The sequence below is a fragment of the Cetorhinus maximus genome, chromosome 25 (assembly GCF_964194155.1).
Source record: "Cetorhinus maximus chromosome 25, sCetMax3.hap1.1, whole genome shotgun sequence".
In the NCBI taxonomy this organism is placed as follows: Eukaryota; Metazoa; Chordata; class Chondrichthyes; order Lamniformes; family Cetorhinidae; genus Cetorhinus; species Cetorhinus maximus.
In genome coordinates this window covers 12,620,376-12,638,780 of record NC_135903.1, presented here as the reverse complement: position 1 = coordinate 12,638,780, position 18,405 = coordinate 12,620,376, and the positions used below count along the sequence as shown (strand labels likewise).

At 44.7% G+C, this 18,405-nt stretch overlaps 1 protein-coding gene across 2 annotated transcripts in view; it reads right to left on the bottom strand.

Moving 5' to 3' along the window:
- Window positions 1–289: 289 nt before the first annotated feature.
- LOC144667910 (trafficking kinesin-binding protein 1-like) overlaps window positions 290–18,405 on the bottom strand; it is a 30,850-nt gene continuing 12,734 nt past the window's right edge. The window contains exons 6-16 of one of the 2 annotated variants that reach the window (XM_078529509.1): window positions 17,947–18,025; window positions 14,479–14,609; window positions 14,317–14,391; window positions 13,192–13,329; window positions 11,979–12,055; window positions 10,832–11,062; window positions 9,344–9,660; window positions 8,456–8,668; window positions 7,751–7,859; window positions 6,754–6,811; window positions 3,412–3,543 (exon numbers count right to left, since the gene is read on the bottom strand). In XM_078529509.1, the coding sequence (XP_078385635.1) occupies window positions 6,772–6,811; window positions 7,751–7,859; window positions 8,456–8,668; window positions 9,344–9,660; window positions 10,832–11,062; window positions 11,979–12,055; window positions 13,192–13,329; window positions 14,317–14,391; window positions 14,479–14,609; window positions 17,947–18,025 (1,410 nt within the window). In that variant the 3' untranslated portion in view covers window positions 3,412–3,543; window positions 6,754–6,771. Of the gene's footprint in view, window positions 3,544–6,753; window positions 6,812–7,750; window positions 7,860–8,455; window positions 8,669–9,343; window positions 9,661–10,831; window positions 11,063–11,978; window positions 12,056–13,191; window positions 13,330–14,316; window positions 14,392–14,478; window positions 14,610–17,946; window positions 18,026–18,405 lie in introns of both variants that reach the window. The other variant, XM_078529507.1, reaches the window with a different exon arrangement.

Below are 18,405 nucleotides of genomic sequence, written 5' to 3'. Positions count from 1 at the left end.
CATGAACGAATAAATAAAAAGATCCAGGAAGCTAGAAGCATCTTGGGAATCTTACTGATAGGTACTGATAGCTGCCCAGGTCTAATCACTGCTGCTGATGAGCTGGACTTTAATTACTCTGGACATGAGATACTCTCCACATTAGAACAAGCATCTGGGGCACTGAAGTGGGAGATATTTGAGAAGAGGGAAGTTTAGAGCAGCCTCTGAAAGTAGAGAGAAAGTTGGCAAGTCAGACAAGGAGGGTTCAGGGACCATTTACATCAGTAACTCAAACTCAAACAGTAACTCTTATGATATCTGCTTTATTACTTCTCTTAATTAAAAAATTACAAATCTTTACAGGATTAAACTCTATCTTTGATTTTTCTTTCTGACACAGTGAACTCGAGGTCTGTTCAGTTGCTACACAGAATAGCTGACAGACTCGAAGGAGCACCTCATTAACTTAATAAAGGAGCAACTTATTTCATCTACAAATCTCCAACTAGGACGGGCTTATGTGCAGTCACATTTCCTAAAATACATTACACCTTTGCACTAAAAGTGCAAATAAACAAACTGCCTAAACAGCAGGATGATGCACGTAACACACAATTCCAGAACTGAGTTCAGTCTCTACATTGCATTCTTACTAAGGGGTGGGAGAGGGGAATGATTGGTGACAGAATCTTATCGTAAATGTAAGTCAGTGATCAGGGACCAAGGTTGCCCATGGGGAAGAAATGGGGAGATCAAAAACAGGAGTACGTCCCTACTGAAGCATCTAGTAAGACACACTGGCGGAGGGGCTGGTACGGTTCAGGGTGATCTGCTAGCGCCACAGTTAGCACAATTAGTTGTGCTATTTCTCTGGGATGCTCAGTCACAAGATGGTGAAGGATTTGTTCTTTAATCCTCCAACACACAGAGGCCTGAAAGAATTCTGACTCCAGAAAGATCAAAATTGGAATCATGTCTGGGATTTGGAAAAATAACCTAATAAAACCCAGTTAAGGTTCCATTGCTCCTGACACTCAGCCCTTTCACGCTGAGGGTTTAACATTTTCACTGAAGAATTCCTGCTTCTTCAAGGTGGCTCATGTACCAACAATACTTAGAGTTAAGTGCTGATGTCAGGAAACACTTCTTCACATGAACGGTAGTGGAAATCTGGGACTTTCTCCCAAAAAGTAGTCAAGGTTAGGGGTTAATTGAACATTTTAAAACAAAGAATGTTGTTAAGTAAGGGGATTAAGGAATACAGAACCAAGCATTCCTAACATGCAGCTGTGTTCTGAACTCCCTAAACTCCACTGTGACTCTGCTGAATAATCCAGACATTCATCTTGATTTTATATGAGGTTGGCAGTGGGGCTGTAAACACAGAGGAATTTCAGCTTGCAAATTTCAGAATTTCCACAATAACATTTCGATTTTACTTTGTTGCACTCCAATTTTTTTTAAGGTTACTGCGGAGTGCGAAGGATTAACATTCAGTAACCAAAGGCAAAGGAATTCTCCAAAAATAAAGACTTGCTGAATTTTAAAAAACGATAAAACCACCAGAACTGCAGTGAAATCACAGAAAATTCTCTCCCAATGCAGTCAAGGATAACTTTTATATTGCAGCTCATTGTTTACAGATGGTTAAGTGTTGCTGTAGGTGCCAAACGTGTTCAGTCCAGGTGCTGATTCGTTGATATAGCAGCGGGTAATTCAATCAGTTGTAATCTGCCTGTACTGATCCTGTATCGTAACAATGCATCAAGTTCAATGGAACAACTCACCAAACTTTTAAAGGCTAGGGGCCATCTCAGATATAAGAAATGCACATTATTCCACAGAGTCAGGCACCCTTCCAACTATCCGACTCCAAGAGTGCTGAGGTTTAGCTGCACCATTGCCATTTGTTTCATGTGGATTAGAAATGGTGGAGGGGGATAGTTCCCACTGAATATGGTGAAGCTGGTCACACAGTGAGGAATGTTGGTGCTGAGAAAATGGAACACCCTTCCCTTTCAGTTAAATTTCCCCGCAAGCCAGAATCTCAGGAATATCTTCTCTGGAAGTGTCAGAGATTAGGCTTCCAGGAAAGGTCTGCAGTCACCACCGATACTGAGAGAAGTGTTTGGGAGTTCAGTCAGGGTCATACACTGGCACAGAGGAACTCTGTAGGTAACAGGTCAAGGCACCAAATGCTGTCAAAGGGCGACTACCAGCATTCTCAAGGCAGCCTGGGCTCTGTGCCTACATGACCTCTAAATAATACATATTTAAGAATAAAATCCACAGTTTATGCCCAGTGGAGATTCGACAAAGGACGACAATGAATGAAGTAGACTGAATTTGTCCAGGATGCATGATACTGTTCAGTGACCTGAGACAGTTGACTGGGAGTGGAGACACATACACACACACTGAGTATGGAAGGAGCACAGAGGTCGTTAAAATACCATCACCTCCCATAGCACAGACCAGCCAACCACATTGCTACCATTAGCAATTCAGTTCACATAATAATTCTCATTTCATCCTTGTCGTTATTGATTATTAAACATTTAGCAGATAATTTAATAGTGAATCAACTAAAACAGTTTGCTTAATGCATACAAAACTGAACTAAAATGGAATGGATCTTGGATTGACTGATGGGAACCTGCTGCAATAGTCATATGACCAGGTTCAGTATTTTTAAATACAACGCAGGTAGGGAAGCGGAGGAGAGAGGGGGGTGAAAGGGGGTCATTCATTATGATCCTGCTGGAGGATCTGTCATTATATTTAGGAAGAGAAAGTCTTGCTACTCCCATTTCTCATGTGCTGAATCTTCGAGTGAGTCTGGTCAACCTTTGGCTCTCAGGGTTAACCATCCCCCTGGCTACCACTTTGTCTAAACCAAGACGCTTCAGTTTTTCCACCAGGTTCAAGCTGAAGATGTTTCTTTGGGTCCTGTTGTCACTTGGGCTCCTTCTATCCTCTGTGGAACTCATCCTCTTGAGCATGGACCTTGCCAAGCTGGAGGTAAGGAAGGGTTTTAGAGGTGGACTGGTATACTTCAGTTCAAATGGGGATTTAGAAAGGTAGACCAACTGTTCTCTTGGATCTGGGATATTGGATAGGGTTCCATTAGAGTGCTGTTGAATAATGGCAGTATCCTCAGCAGCACTGTTGTCTTCAGCGTTACCGACAAGGTCATACACCGCTGCAGATATTCCATGCTCCTTTAACAATGTGACTAATCCAAGTGAAGTGCTCATTGTGATGGTGTGTTCTCTCAGGTTAGTGGCTGACTCAGTTGCATAGCGCTGACGGTGGGGAGTACAGCACGTGGCTTGCAGTGCCTCGAAATTCGTGCTGGACATGGTGGTCCCCAAGGTATTAGAGTTTCTATTGGATGGAGTAGATCTCAAAGGGCTTACGTCCCCATGCGATAGAGGAGGCTGAAATCTGTCAAAATTTCCACATGAAGAGATGGGCCTCAGTCTGTCCAAGTTCCCATCAGATGAGGTAGGCCTCAACTTGCCAAAGCTGCTGCAAGAGGAGCTGGGTCTGCGATGAAAACTGGAAAGAGAACAGAGGGGTAAACACTCAATAATGTATTTGACAACCAAATCAATAATGTAGCGAGGTGGATCTGGCATAAACATGGTGTCATTGCACTGAGTGTAGCCCAAGTTAAAAGGTTTGCTTCCTGTATTAATCACCAAAAACCAGAACATTTTTGGGTATGACTATCACTGCTGATTCAGAACTTAAGTTTTAAGCAAGAGGTTAGATACCGCAATTGCCAAATTGAAGTGTGCAAGTGCTGTGATGTTAGGCACCAATCCTACAATCACCACAACCCACCCTGCCCAATTCATAAACTTCAACCCACTCCAACCCAGCCAAATCCTGCCAAACCAATCACTGTGCTGTGAAGCTCATTCCAACTAAACCAACCTCAATTCATCCCAACTCACAGTTACCCCATGTAATGAACCCAAATATCACTGAAGTTCAAACTTAACCAATCAACCCCATTGCAAATAAGCAAAACTCAACTCAACAACATTCTTGGTGCAATGCTACACATTTCAACTCACCTCAAACTCAACCAATCCAAGCCAACTCTCTCTTACCCAACTTTGATTACCACTTGACCAGTTTTGATCTATCTGACTTCAACGCAAAAACCTCAAGCAATCATGTCACAGGACAAGGTATATCACTAGTTTCTGTTGATAATATTTTCTATGGGTATACATACTGATAAGTAAATCCAGAGGCTAATTTCAATTTCAACAGCTGATCAATCTTTTACCGGGACTTAATGGATCCCTTGTTTAAATCAATTATTTAGAACCCCAACTCCAAACCTTACATTGCTCTCTTTGTCATGACTGATGCCATTGGATGAAGCTCAACAGAAGAAATGAGTAACACTGGTGAAATTCAACCATGAAATCACAAGCAGAATAGAGCTGGAGAGAATAACATACTTTATCAAAAACTTTAAGGCCATAAACTCGAGATTGAAAGCCTCAAACGTTATAAGATAATCATGGGTTAAAATGAGAATGAACTTTACAAATAATGTACGACACAGAAACAGGCCATTCAGCCCAACTGGTCCATGCTATATTCTACACAAGCCATCTGCCACCCTTCTTCATCTCACCCCATCACCATATCCTTCCATTCCTTTCTCTCTCATGTGTTTATCCAGTTTCCCTTTAAATACATATATACTATTCACTTCAACCACTCCTTCAGTAGAGAACTTTTTCCTGAATTTCCCATTGGATTTATCAGGGACCAATTTATGTTTATGCTATCTATTTTTGGTCTCACCCGAAAGTGAAAACATCTTTTCTATATTTACCCTGTCAAATTTTAAAGACCTCTATCGGGTCACCATATATTATATGCTGAAGGTCCTGCAAAGCAGACAAAACTGTGAGCCACACCAGATTTTGTACAAATTCTTATGCTGGATATGAAGCAGATTCCCAAAAACATAGTACACAGGCAATACAATGACATCATTAGCAAGGTGCTAAATAATTGGCTCAGTCATTAAGTTAAGCTTCAGTCATCTCTCCATGAGCACAGAGAGAGACATCAGCATGGATTCTGCACTAGAAGCCACACAATAGTGGGGGAGGTCGCAGTTTGAATTGGAGAAAGTAGATCTTAAATACTTTTTTAGCAAAGTGATAATTCGACCATTCCCATATCACCCTACCCCTTCACCCTCACCCCAGGATCTTCAACTGTTTTCAGCTTTTTTCTCCATCAAAATTCAATTGAAGGCAAACCAAAGAAGAGAACGTTTCGAAGCTCTACATCTACAAGCTGCTGAAACAGGGCAGTTGATAGCTCAAGAGTTCATTCTTTCAAACTGCATGTCCTAACACTAGGCCACTTTCAGCTGAGAATGTCTCACCCACCTCATAGGCTAGGCTCAGGAAGATGGCTTCTAATTGTAAAGTAGGTGTTGTTAGTGTTATTAAATCACACTCTACCAATCGCACAAAGGATAATGACAATAAAATCCATGATTGTACTGATTCACCACAAGACATCAGTTAGGTTAGAGCAAATGTCAGGGGAAAACTGTTAAATGGCAACAGGAATGATGATAACCAGCCAGTGCAGCCTGGGAATGTGTGACAGCCTTCAATACAGATGACCAGGATGATGTGCCAGTGAGCATGTGAGCAATTTGAGGGTTTTCTTTTGTTAACACTGAAAGTAAATCAGATGTTGATCAATAAAGAGGGTGTTGGGGAATCTTGACTTTGGATGAGAGCGTAAATCAAGCTGTATCAGTTCAGCTGCCTGTTGTCCTTCTCTCCCCATTCCAAATTTTCAGTTATTGTTCCGGCCAATTTATCTTTCAACCAACATCACTAAACAGTCAGATTACCTGCTCATTTATCACACTGCTAATTGTGGGAGCTTGCTATGCATAAATTGGCTGCTACCTTTCCTACATTGTAATAGTGGCCACACTTCAAAAGTACTTAATTGGCCATAAAGCACTTTGGGAGGTCCAAACATACCGGAGCGGTACTATATAAACGCAAGAATTTCTTTTTATTTATTCCTGTTGAAGTTATTGAGAAAATTTAGAGAGATCTATACCCACCAGCTGGTCTGAAATCACCCCAGTTCTGTCACTCGGTGTCAAAATGACCAAAGGGAAATCATGAATCTTGGGCCAGGCCCAGTTCACACTGGATGTGCACACGTGAGCTTCTCAAGCAGGGAGTCACTGGACAGTCAACAGGGGCAGGAACCCCGGATGACCTTCCTCCATTCAAAGCCAAGGCACTGAGGCTGGATAAAATAAGGAGAAACTGTTTCCACTGGCAGGAGGGTCAGTAACCAGAGGACACAGATTTAAGATGATGGGCAAAAGAGCCAGAGGAGCGACCAGAATAATTCTTTTTACACAGTGAGTCACTGTGATCTGGATTGCGCTGCCTGAAAGGGCGGTGGAAGCAGATTCAACAGGGACCTTCAAAAGGGAATCAGATAAATACTTTAACCCGAACCCATATAGTGAAAACTGACCTCAGGGAGTTAATGGAAACAAATCTCACCAAATGAAACAGTCTCCCACTAAATCAGACAGGCAGATGCCCAGGCTACCAGGTGGTATGAGTGCGGCAGATGTTCTACAGGAGAGGCTGATACTCAACACAAGGAAAGTCTACACAACAGCAGATGTTCTATGTGAGAGGCAGACACTCGACACTGGGAATCAAACACCACAGGTCTTACTTTGAAATTCAACACTCTTTAAACTTTCAGCAACTGCCTGTACCAAGGCTTTTTCTGCCTGTATTTGGGATAAAGACAACAGTCCATTAGCAAATCCTCAGTCAGTCCACCAACATTCACACCTGAGTGTAAGGGCCATACAATGGCCTCCTTCAGAATGAGGGAGGGAGGAGGTGTGGGGGTGATAGGGTATTAAGGGCAGGGGGTACAATGGAGGGGAGGCGAAGCACCAGACAGAGAATAGTTACATTCCTCGTAGCCCTTGTCCAAGATGGAGGACAAGACATCATTCCTTTTGCCAAGTCCTTCCCAATATGCGATGGACATGGTGTGGAGATCCGCAGTCTTGATGGAATCCGGATGGAATCAGCTCCAACAACAGATCTCCCTGAAGATTCTCATAACAGGATATAAGCAACTGGATCCAAAAACCACAATCCCACTGCCTAAAAACAAATCCCATGTGGTTAGTGGAGAAATGACCTACCCCACTTCTGACTTTGTGATGGAGGGATGTTCGCTGCTGATTGCACAATGTTCTGCACCACTCGCAACTCCTCAGATACTGAAGCAGTCCATGTCCAAATGCAGCAAGACCTGGGTAATATCCAGGCTTGGGCTGACAAGTGGCAAGTAACATTCGCGCCACACAAGTGTCAGGCAATGACCATCTCCAACAAGACAGAATCTAACCATCGCCCCTTGACGTTCAATGGCATTACCATCACTGAATCCCCCACTATCAACATCCTGGGTTTACCATTGACCAGAAACCATACTGGACTAGCTATGTGAATACTGTGGCTACAAGAGCAGGTCAGAGGCTAGGAATCCTGCAGCATCCTGACTGCCCAAAGCCTGTCCATCATCTACAAGGCACAAGTCAGGAGTGTGATGGAATACAGCTATAAAGGAACTGCAGCCACCAGTCTGTGCACACTGTAAAACTCCACTGCCCCTACACACACCCACCCCTTGCACACACTCACTCTCTTACCTCAGTGTCACTGTGGTGAGCTCATCGGAGGGGTGCATGATACGGCAGGTGGTGATGGTGTAGGTGGAGTGAGTGTCAGGCAGTCGGTTTGTGGATTGATATACTGAAACTAAAAGGAGGCAGATGTTAGTACACACCACAGGGTAACCACCTTATCCGTCTGCTAAACAACTCCAGGAGCCAATGGCAGGGAGGGAGGTTTAACACGAGGTGTGACATTTCCTAGGAGGAATGGAAGACATGGGGTACAGAGGCAGAGAGAAGCCAAGGTTTGGCAGTGGAAAGCTTGGAGGAGGCTAGTGACTGACTTATGAAAAACCTAGAGTTAAGCGATAGTGCATGAGTGTCAGTCACAGGGGACGAAGTGCTGGGTAACACTTAGGGAAAGGCAGAGAAAGTAAAAGATATACATTCACCATCAGGATCTCCGAGCAGGGACACGGTTTACTTTCCAGCGTCTGTATTCAATCTAACAGAAAGTGAGGAGTGTGAGATATATCAGAGTGTTACAGTGAGAGGTGTGGGGTATATCAGAGTGTTACAGTGAGGGGTGTGGGGTATATCAGAGTGTTACAGTGAGGGGTGGGGGTATATCAGAGTGTTACAGTGAGGGGTGGGGGTATATCAGAGTGTTACAGTGAGGGGTGCGGAATGTATCAGAGGGTCAGATAACTCAATCTCTGTGTAAATTCGAGTCTCGCTTACCATTGGGGTCTGGTTTGTTTTCTACAGCGGTTATGAGTTCCTGGAATAAAGCCAAATCTGTTTCATCTTCTTCCAGGTCATTGAGGTTGTAAACTTCACCCGTGTCAATGTCCAGTTGCCGGAAATCTTTGGTAAGGACTCCAGGCCGTGGGTCCAATATCCCTCCGAGATTTGGCTGAGCAAGTTGCTGCCATTGATAGAGAGTCACTGAACCTGAGACAGAGACAGGGGTCAGAAAATAGCAGACAGCACAGGAATCAAGACAGGGCTAGTGTGGAGAGGGAGGGAGTGTGTCAGAATGAGGAGACAGGCAAGAGATTGGGTGAGAAAGACAGGGAGCGAGAGAGACAGAGAGAGTGAAAGAGTGAGGGGACAGAGAGAGAGGAGGGATAGAAAGAGAGAAAGAAAGAGGACTGAGAGAGAAAGAAAAGGAGAGAGAGAAAGAGACAGAGGGTCAGAGAGAGAGAGACAGAGGGGCAGAGAGAGCAAGATGGGAACAGAGAAGGAGGGGACAGAGAGGGACAGAGAGAGACGGGACACAGGGAGACAAGGAGAGACATAGGGGACAGAGAGAGCAAGAGAGGAGACAGAGAGGGAGGGGACAGGGAGAGACAGAGAGAGAGGGGACAGAGAGAGACAAGGAGAGAGGGAGAGAGACAGAGGGGACAGAGAGAGCGAGCGAGGAGACAGAGAGGGAGGGGACAGGGAGAGTCAGAGAGAGAGAAACAGAGGTACAGAGAGAGGGGAGGACAGAGAGCAAAAGGGAAAGACAGAGAGAGGGATAGAGAAACCGAGACAGAGGGAGAGAGAAAGAGAGATAGATTGAGGAAAAGAGAGAGGGTATCAGGAGTAAACTGTTAGGTCAGTGTTGAGGGTCAGGGGCCTCACCTTCCAACGGCTTCACAATCTTCAGTTTATCAGGACAGTTGGGGCGGGAGCTGACAGAAAAGGCAGAATATCCAGTCAGCCCTGAGCTCCCGGAATAGTTGGTGCCTGTTGACAGGACACTCTCAGCTGGGGTGACCAACCCACTAGAAAAGACCTCGTCACCGGTCAGGGTTTTCAGCTTCTGGTCCCGCTCCTGCTCAAAGAACATTTTATCGGATGAAGCCAGCTGCCGCTGAGACAGTCGCTGCAAAGCAGCGTGTAAATCCCGACATCCTGGAGTACCCGGAGTTCCAGGCTTACGCTCCACATCCTCCTCTCTGGAAAAAAAGGTTTCCACTGTCAGTCCGAGCAAGAAATGGAAATCCTCGGCAGGGGGGTCCCGCGTGACTGACACTGGCTCCACTGAACTTCCCAGCCCCAAACACCCCCCACAAGAAAGTCACTCCTCACTGCCAGGACTGCCACTGTCAGAGTCTATTCCACAAGGGGGGACTTTGCAGTCTGGCCCACCGCTGCCTGCACCTTACGCACACGCACCTGCCAGTCAGAGTCACTCACTAGGGGAGGGTTCAGAGGAGATTCACTGGAATGGCACCAGGGATGAGGGACTTCAGTTAATGTGGAGAGACTGGGGCAGCTGATATTGTTCTCCTCAGAGAAGATTGAGAGGAGATTTCAAACAGTATGAAAGTTTTTGATAGAGTTTATAAGGAGAAACTGTTTCCACTGGTATGAGGACTGGATAACCAGAGGGCAACAGGTTGAACATGATTAAAGTGCGGATGAGAATTTTTTCTTACACAGCGAGCTGTGACCTGGGATACGATGTCCGACAGGCAGTTGAAGCAGATTCAATAATAACTTTCAAAAGTGAATTGGATAAATACTTGAAAAGGGGAAGCAAGGTTATGGGTATCTAGCAGGTGAGTGGGGCTAATTGGATAAACTCCCTGAATCAGGAGGTTGTGGGGGTCAAGTCTGAATTCAGAGAATTGAACACATAATCCAGGCTGACACACCCCGTGCAGTTATGAGGGAATGCTGCACTGTTACAGTGCTGTCTTTTGGATGAGACATTAAACTGAGGCCCCATCTGTCCACCCATAATCAATCCCACGGCACTATTTCGAAGAAGAGCCAGGTGAGGGAGAGGGGTCCTGACCAATACTTATCTCTCAACCAACATCACTAAAAAAAAGGTCAGATTATCTGATCATTATCACTCTGCTCTTTGTGGGATCTTGCTCTGCAGAAATAGGCTGCCGCATTTTCTACATTACAACAGGGACTAAACTTCAAAAAACACTTAATTGTGTGTAAAGTGTTTTGGTTCCTCTGGAGTTTGTGAAAGATGCTATTATCACTGAATGCTTTTCTTTCAAAGAGCTGACTCAGGTAGGTTGGGTTGAGCGGCCTCTTTCTGTGTTGCGAGGTTTTATTATACTACTGCAATTAGAAGGGATGTGTAGCAGAGGAGGTAATTCTTACAGAGTGTTCTCGGTCTCCAGGTTCAGTGACTGCAGTTTGTCATCCAATCCAATACTTGAAGTATTCGACTCGTAGAAGCTGGTGTGAGGGGTACTGAAGCGGCTAGATCCAGATTGTCCTGTCGATGATGGACTGGAGCCTGGAATGTTCTGAGGGGACTGGGAGCGAGATTTCAGCTTCACCGTCTGGTTGACTGCCCGGACTGTCTCAAACACCCTTCGGTTGTAGTTACTGAGGGAGGAAGCAAAGCGTTGTCAGACCTTCACCCTGAACGTGTGGGAATGGCAGCCTGTCTTAGTGGGTAACACTCTCACCTCTGAGTCAGAAGGTTGTGGATTCATGTATCACTTCAGAACTTGAGCACTAAAAATCAAGGCTGACACTCCCAATACAGTACAATACTGAGGGAGCGCTACACTGTCAGAGGTGCTGTCTTTCAGACGAGATGTTAAACCAAGGCCCTGCAGTCTTAGATGAATCTGAAAGATCTCTTGCCATGATTTTGAAGAGCAGGGGAGTTCTCCATGCTGTCTGACCAATATTCATCCCTCAACCAAAATCCCTAACAACAGATTTTCTGGTTTTATTACTGCTGTTTGTGGGAGTTTGCTGTGCACAAATTGGTTGCTGTGTTTCCCACATTACAACAGTGACTACATTTACAAAGTAGTTCATTGGCAGTAAAGGGCTTTGGGACATCCTGAGACCATGAAAGGCACTATGGAAATGCAAGTCTTTCTTTAAGAAAGATGAATGTCCTCCAGTCTAGTGGTGGGTTTGGCAGTAGTCTCTATATTGCTTCTTTTACAAGAACCTTATGCAAACACATTCAATATCCATTTCCCAGCAGTAATTGAGTGAGAACCCAAATTGTCTTTTCTCCCCAGCCAAGTAATGGGGCCAAATTTGCCAAACCAAAGCCCAAGATCAGCTAAACCAACAGAGGCTTGAAACTTCCCTGAGCTGTGTAACACTGAGAGAGGGCTGTGTCCGTGTCACCAGGGGAGCTCACACTTAGTCATTGACAATATACTCAACCCTAAATGCTCAGAATGAAAACCTCAGCTCTTAAACTCCAGATCCAGGTAAATGCTCAGATCTACATTTATCAGACTTGTTGCTCTATGCCTAAGTGTCCGTCTCCTACCTGTTCTCGTGCGATGCAGCAGTATCCACATATAAGCCTTTCCGCATTGTTCCTTCAATTTCTGCAGCCAGAGAGTCCTTCAATGGAAAAGATTTCACTTGTGACTGGAGACAGAAAGACAGTGGAGCCCCTAGCCCCTTACAAATGAACATCCCCATTCACTGTGCCCATGACAGGGGAAGCTTAAAAACCACCCGTGCTTAATCTAAGAGGACTGCCTTTGGTTGGATGTGCCATCTTTCACACAAGATGTTAAACTGCGACTCTATCGTCTCAGGTGGATATAAAACATCCCACTGCTGCTATTTAAGAAGAGCTCGGGAGTTCTCCCTAGTTACCTAGCCAATATTTATCTCTCAACCAACATCACCATAAACAGATTATCTGCTCATTGCTTTGTGCAAACTGGCTGCTGAGCTTCCAGTTACATCACTGACTACACTTCCATTGGCTATGGAGTTCTTTGGGCATCCTAAGATAGTGAAAGGTGCTATAGAAATTTATTTTCTTTCTTCCAGTTTCCCCTCTCCTCTCCTGAAAGTGCAGATTCTCTCTCGGTCAGGCCCCACAGGAACCTGTGGCTCCCCAATATCTCTACCCAAATGGCCGTTTTGCATGTATGAGTATCGGTGGGCCATTGGAATGTGGGGGAATCACAGCCGAGAACAATCTCGTTATTACACACACTCACTCACGCACACACGCGCACACACTCACACACACTCTCAAACACTCTCACACACACACTCACACACTCATACACTCTCACACTCACACACTCACACACTCATACACTCTCACACTCTCACACTCACACACTCACACACACTCACACACACACACTCTCTCTCTCACTCATTCATTTTCCACTCTGGGCAGCGATCAGGAAAACAAGCCCTATCTCTAACCCAGGGACACTACATTAGTTATAAAAGCCCAGCCGAGTTCAGTTGCCAGTGTGGAGCAGGGATGGAACAGGATAACATCCTGCCCTGTTCTGTACCGAAATAAAACCTCTTTAAAAACAGAAAATGTCCCTGATTCATCAGTGGACCGACTGCAACTGCAGAATGTTGCGACTGGACAGCAAGAAAAGGCCCTTGTCCCACAGGGCAGGACACTGACACAGCACTACCAGGTTTACATGTTGATTATAGGAAAGCTGGAGGCAGTGAAGGGAGACAGGGTGTGGGGGCCCGGTTTCATTGTTTACCATGGGATAGACAGGCACCGTGTGGTAGCGATTGATGGAACTGTTGGGAGCATTCTTATTCCGCAGATTCTTCACCTCCTCCTGTGCCTCGTGCAGCATCGCATCGCACTGCGAATATTTCTCCCGCAGGTACTGCACCTACACAGCAACCCAATAAAGCACGCTATGAGTCTCGAAATCAAACAGCCTGTTCACATCAGGAGCTGGGATTACTGTGACTGCGTTTGGGAGATAGATTAACATCAGTAGAGATACAGTCAGTAACACAGGGCGCTGGGGGGAGAGGGGTTACTGAGTGACAGTGTGAGGGAGCTGGATTAACATCAGTAGAGATACAGTCAGTAACACAGGGTGCTGGGGGAGAGGGGTTACTGAGTGACAGTGTGAGGGAGCTGGATTAACATCAGTAGAGATACAGTCAGTAACACAGGGTGCTGGGGGGAGAGGGGTTACTGAGTGACAGTGTGAGGGAGCTGGATTAACATCAGCAGAGATACAGTCAGTAACACAGGGCGCTGGGGGGAGAGGGGTTACTGAGTGACAGTGTGAGGGAGCTGGATTAACATCAGTAGAGATACAGTCAGTAACACAGGGCGCTGGGGGGAAAGGGGTTACTGAGTGACAGTGTGAGGGAGCTGGATTAACATCAGTAGAGATACAGTCAGTAACACAGGGCGCTGGGGGGAAAGGGGTTACTGAGTGACAGTGTGAGGGAGCTGGATTAACATCAGTAGAGATACAGTCAGTAACACAGGGCGCTGGGGGGAGAGGCGTTACTGAGTGACAGTGTGAGGGAGCTGGATTAACATCAGTGGGGGTATAATCAGTAACACAGGGTGCTGGGGGGAGAGAGGTTACTGAGTGACAGTGTGAGGAAGCTGGATTAACATCAGTAGATACAGTGAGTAACACAGGGCGCTGGGGGGAGAGGGGTTACTGAGTGACAGTGTGAGGGAGCTGGATTAACATCAGCAGAGATACAGTCAGTAACACAGGGCGCTGGGGGGAAAGGGGTTACTGAATGACAGTGTGAGGGAGCTGGATTAACATCAGTGGAGATACAGTCAGTAACACAGGGTGCTGGGGAGAGGGGCTACTGAGTGATAGTATGAGTCCATTACCCACCTCAGTCTTTAGTTGCTCCTGTATCTCTCTCGATGTGACAAGGTATTGCGTTAACTCTTCGTTTTCTGTAGTGCACTGATTTAAGAAAATAAACACATCTTAAATTGTTATAATTATGATGGATCATTGAGCTGCGATATGATTGGTTGATTGCTGACATACCAGTTTGCATTTCTGCTGTAAATCCACTACCCGTGCGAGCAGGATACTGATCTCCTCTTGCTGCCGGGCCGAGTCCTCCATCTTTCGCGCCAGCTCTTCAGAAACCACTGCCAGTTGATTATTGCTTTCCCCTGGATCGTCATTCGATAAACCGCGAGATTAATGTAAAGAGAGAGTGGGGGAAAGATTAGAAATGTGGCAGCAACTTCCTCAAACGCCTGAAAGGTAAACAGTCGATACTCAAGGGGTCTCCAGTTCAGATAAGGTTCCCTAAATTTCCTTGTTGTTCTGTGTCTGAGCATTAAGTGGACAGTTATGGCAGGAAATCCTCTGGTCACAAACAGATCACAACTGGAATAAAAACCATGCAGAGAAACTTGGGAAGCACACAAATGGGGAAGCCTCTGTATCACAGCAACATGAACAGATTGACAATCAGTGTGAACAGGATTGGACTGGACAGTATTTCTCCATTGCACAGGAACTCTGGAACATAGGTCACCTAATACACTCACCCTGCCACAGCCCCGAATCCTTCATTATCCAATTGAAAAACATTTGACCATCAGTCAAACACCTTGATCCTGTCTCTAATATTTTTGTAATAAATAAACAGGAGGTGTTCAAAGAGAATGAAAAAAAACACAATTTTTTTAAAGCCTTTCTGGTTTCTCTCCTGGGTTTGTCCAGCAATGTCCTGGAAATTAATCTTCAATTCCACCTTTATAATGGGATCTGTCCATGTAAACATGTCATGCTACAATCACACAATGCCCCCACTGGATGGGATGAGTAATTACAGCATTTACAGGTTTACAGACAATTTCCATAATAAATATGGGAACTTAGCTGATGGAAAATATTTTCGTATTTTGGGAACCATTGCATCCAATTTTGCTTCACATCGTTCTGGCCGCAGCTGATGTTAGGTGCTGAGCAAGCCAAGTCCCAGAGGGAAACTTGTCTTACTGATCATAAACTTTTTTTTTTGTATTTTGAAAATAAAGGGAAAACTACTGATCCCAAAAGCATAGAATCCCGGTAACACTTTTAGGATTTTAAATTTAAAAGATGTATTAACAAGAAAAAAATCTTAAGCACACAAGATTAAAGTTACACAGTCAAAACAGTCGGAGAAAACATTCCCAAAAGAAACCCCACTTGAGCAGAACACATAAATAAACTACTTGGTAACAGCTCCCTTATAGATTTTAACCCAAAAAAATCCAGTAATATTACCCAAGGCAATAACTACTGTCACTTTAGGAAAGGTATACCACACATCTTCTCAATCTCTTCCACTCTGCTGTGGAAATCCCAGAAAAGTTCAGAAACAGTCTGTTTTCTGAAAACAAAGAATTCTCTAGCTTGAAACTGGATGACTGTTTCAAATTCACAATTTTTCTCAGCGCAGAACTGGTCTCAGGACGCAGCTTTCCTTAAATATCCTTTTTCCCTCTCATCTTAGATTCCATTGTCCTAAGCATCTCTTTGAACTCAACTTTTCCAAAATATAAAAATCTTTCATGTTTTCCCAAGGCCTCCACTTTCAGTTCAAATTTTTTTTAAATATTTGTTCATGGGATGTGGGCTTCGCTGGCTGGGTCAGCATTTATTGCCCATCCCTAATTGCCCTTGAGGACTGAGTGGCTTGCTAGGCCATTTCAGGGGGCATTTAAGAGTCAACCACATTTTATGTGGGTCTGGAGTCACATGTAGGCCAGACCAGGTAAGGTCAGCACATTTCCTTCCCTAAAGGACATTAGTGAACCAGATGGATTTTTACGACAATCAACATGGTCATCATTAGACTTTTAATTCCAGGTTTTCTATTGAATTCAAATTTCACCATCTGCCTTGGCAGAGTTTGAACCCGGGTGGCCAGAGCATTACCCTGGGTCTCTGGAGCACTAGTCCAGTGACAATAACACTACACCATCGCCTCCCCATTAATTAAATTTAATAACCTTCCCCTGTTTACTTATGAAACCTTTGTAAGTTGTAAAAGTCTCTTGTCACTTCTAAACTCCCTTTGAAATTTAACAGCTGAAAAGTCAAATCCCTACATATCACCTAATGCAAATTTTAAAACCCAACCTATTTACTCGCACATTCAACTTCATAGCCTTTCATTACAATTGCATGCATCTAGCACCCTTACCTTTCATCTCTCAGTCCCCATAGACAAACCCCCTATGAACATTTCCCCAATTTAATTACCCATGAGGGAGGCGGTACTGGTAATCCAAAGACCTAGGGTAATGCTCTGGGGGCCCAGGTTCGAATTGAGTTCAAAGATGGTGGAATTTGAACTCAACAAATATTTGGAATTAAAAGTCTGATAATGACCATGAAACCATTGTCGATTGCCGTAAAAACCCATCTGGTTCACTAATGTCCTTTAGGGGAGGAAACCTGCTGCCCTTACCTGGTCTGGTCTACATGTGACTCCAGACCCACTCCAATGTGGTTGATTGTGAACGAGGGCAATTAGGGATGGGCAATAAATGCTGGCCTAGCCAGCGATGCCCACAACCCACAAATGAATGAAAAAAAAGGACACACACATACAGCCTTCTTTACAGGATACCACCATATTCCCCAAAATATTAAAACAGATAACATCCATCTTCACAACATAAACAGATAAAGAGCAGATAATCTACCATGAGACATTAATATTGAAAGGAGACTGGGTTAACTCCCCTGCATTTGTTTGAAACAGTGGATGTGGGATCTTTTACATCCACCTCAGAGGCCAGATTGGTCCTTGGTTTAACGTCGCATCTGAAATGTCACCTCCGACAGTGTAGCATTCCCTCAGTACTGCTCTAACAGAGAAATGCTACATGGATGACAATCACTGATTCGCAGTGAGCCAATGTGTTCACAGAGCTGGGCTACCACATGTCGCACATTCAGAGAATCAAAGAATGATACAGCATTGAAGAAGGCCATTTGGACCCTTGGGCCCATACTAGCCCTTTGAAAGAGCTATCCAATTAGTTCCACTCCCCTGCTCCTTCCCCATATCCCTCAAATATTTCCCCTTCAATTTTTATCCATTTCCCCTTTGAAAGCTATTATTGAATCTGTTTCCACTACCCTTTCAGGTAGCTCATTCCAGACCATAGCTCACTACATAAAAATAATTGCTCTCATCTTCCCATTTTTGCCAATCACCTTAGATCTGAATCCTCTGGTTACAGCCCTTCAGCCACTGAAACAGTTTCTCCTTATTTACTCTATCTAAACCCTTCATGAATTTGTAGAACCTCTATTAAATCTCACCTTAACCTTCTCTGCTCTAAGGAGAACAATCCCAGCTTCTCCAGTCTCTCCACATGAACTGAAGTCCCTCATCCCTGGACCACTTCTAGTAAATCTCCTCCGCACCCTCTCCAAGGCCCTGACACCCTTCAAGGAATCTTGCTGCTGGGGTTGAGGTTGGTGTTTGCTTTAACTCACCCAGCTCCTTGGCGCATTCTACCACTAGCTGTTCCTCCTTGCTCTCGTACTCCAGTGTTTCTGTTGATAATTGAGCAGCCTGCAGAGAAAATAAGAAAATAAGAAAACAAGTCACACACTCCAGCTGCAGTACAACCAAATCAACGGCTGGAGTTTGTCAGGGGCAGGGGGAATGGTGATGGGGGTGGGGCTCGAGGGGAGGGAACGAAGATCACAGGGTTCCAGTGCAAGGAAAGGAAAGAAAAAGATTGCATTTGTGTAGCACCTTTCACATCAGATTGCATTTGTGTAGCACCTTTCACAACAGTGACTACATTTCGGAGCATGCTCTGAAATGTAGTCACTGTTGTATTTTGGGAACCATGACATCCTGTTTTGCATCCCATAAACAGATAAAGAGCAGATAATCTACAATAAGGCATTAACATTGGCCAGGACACTGGGCTAAGTCTCCTGCAC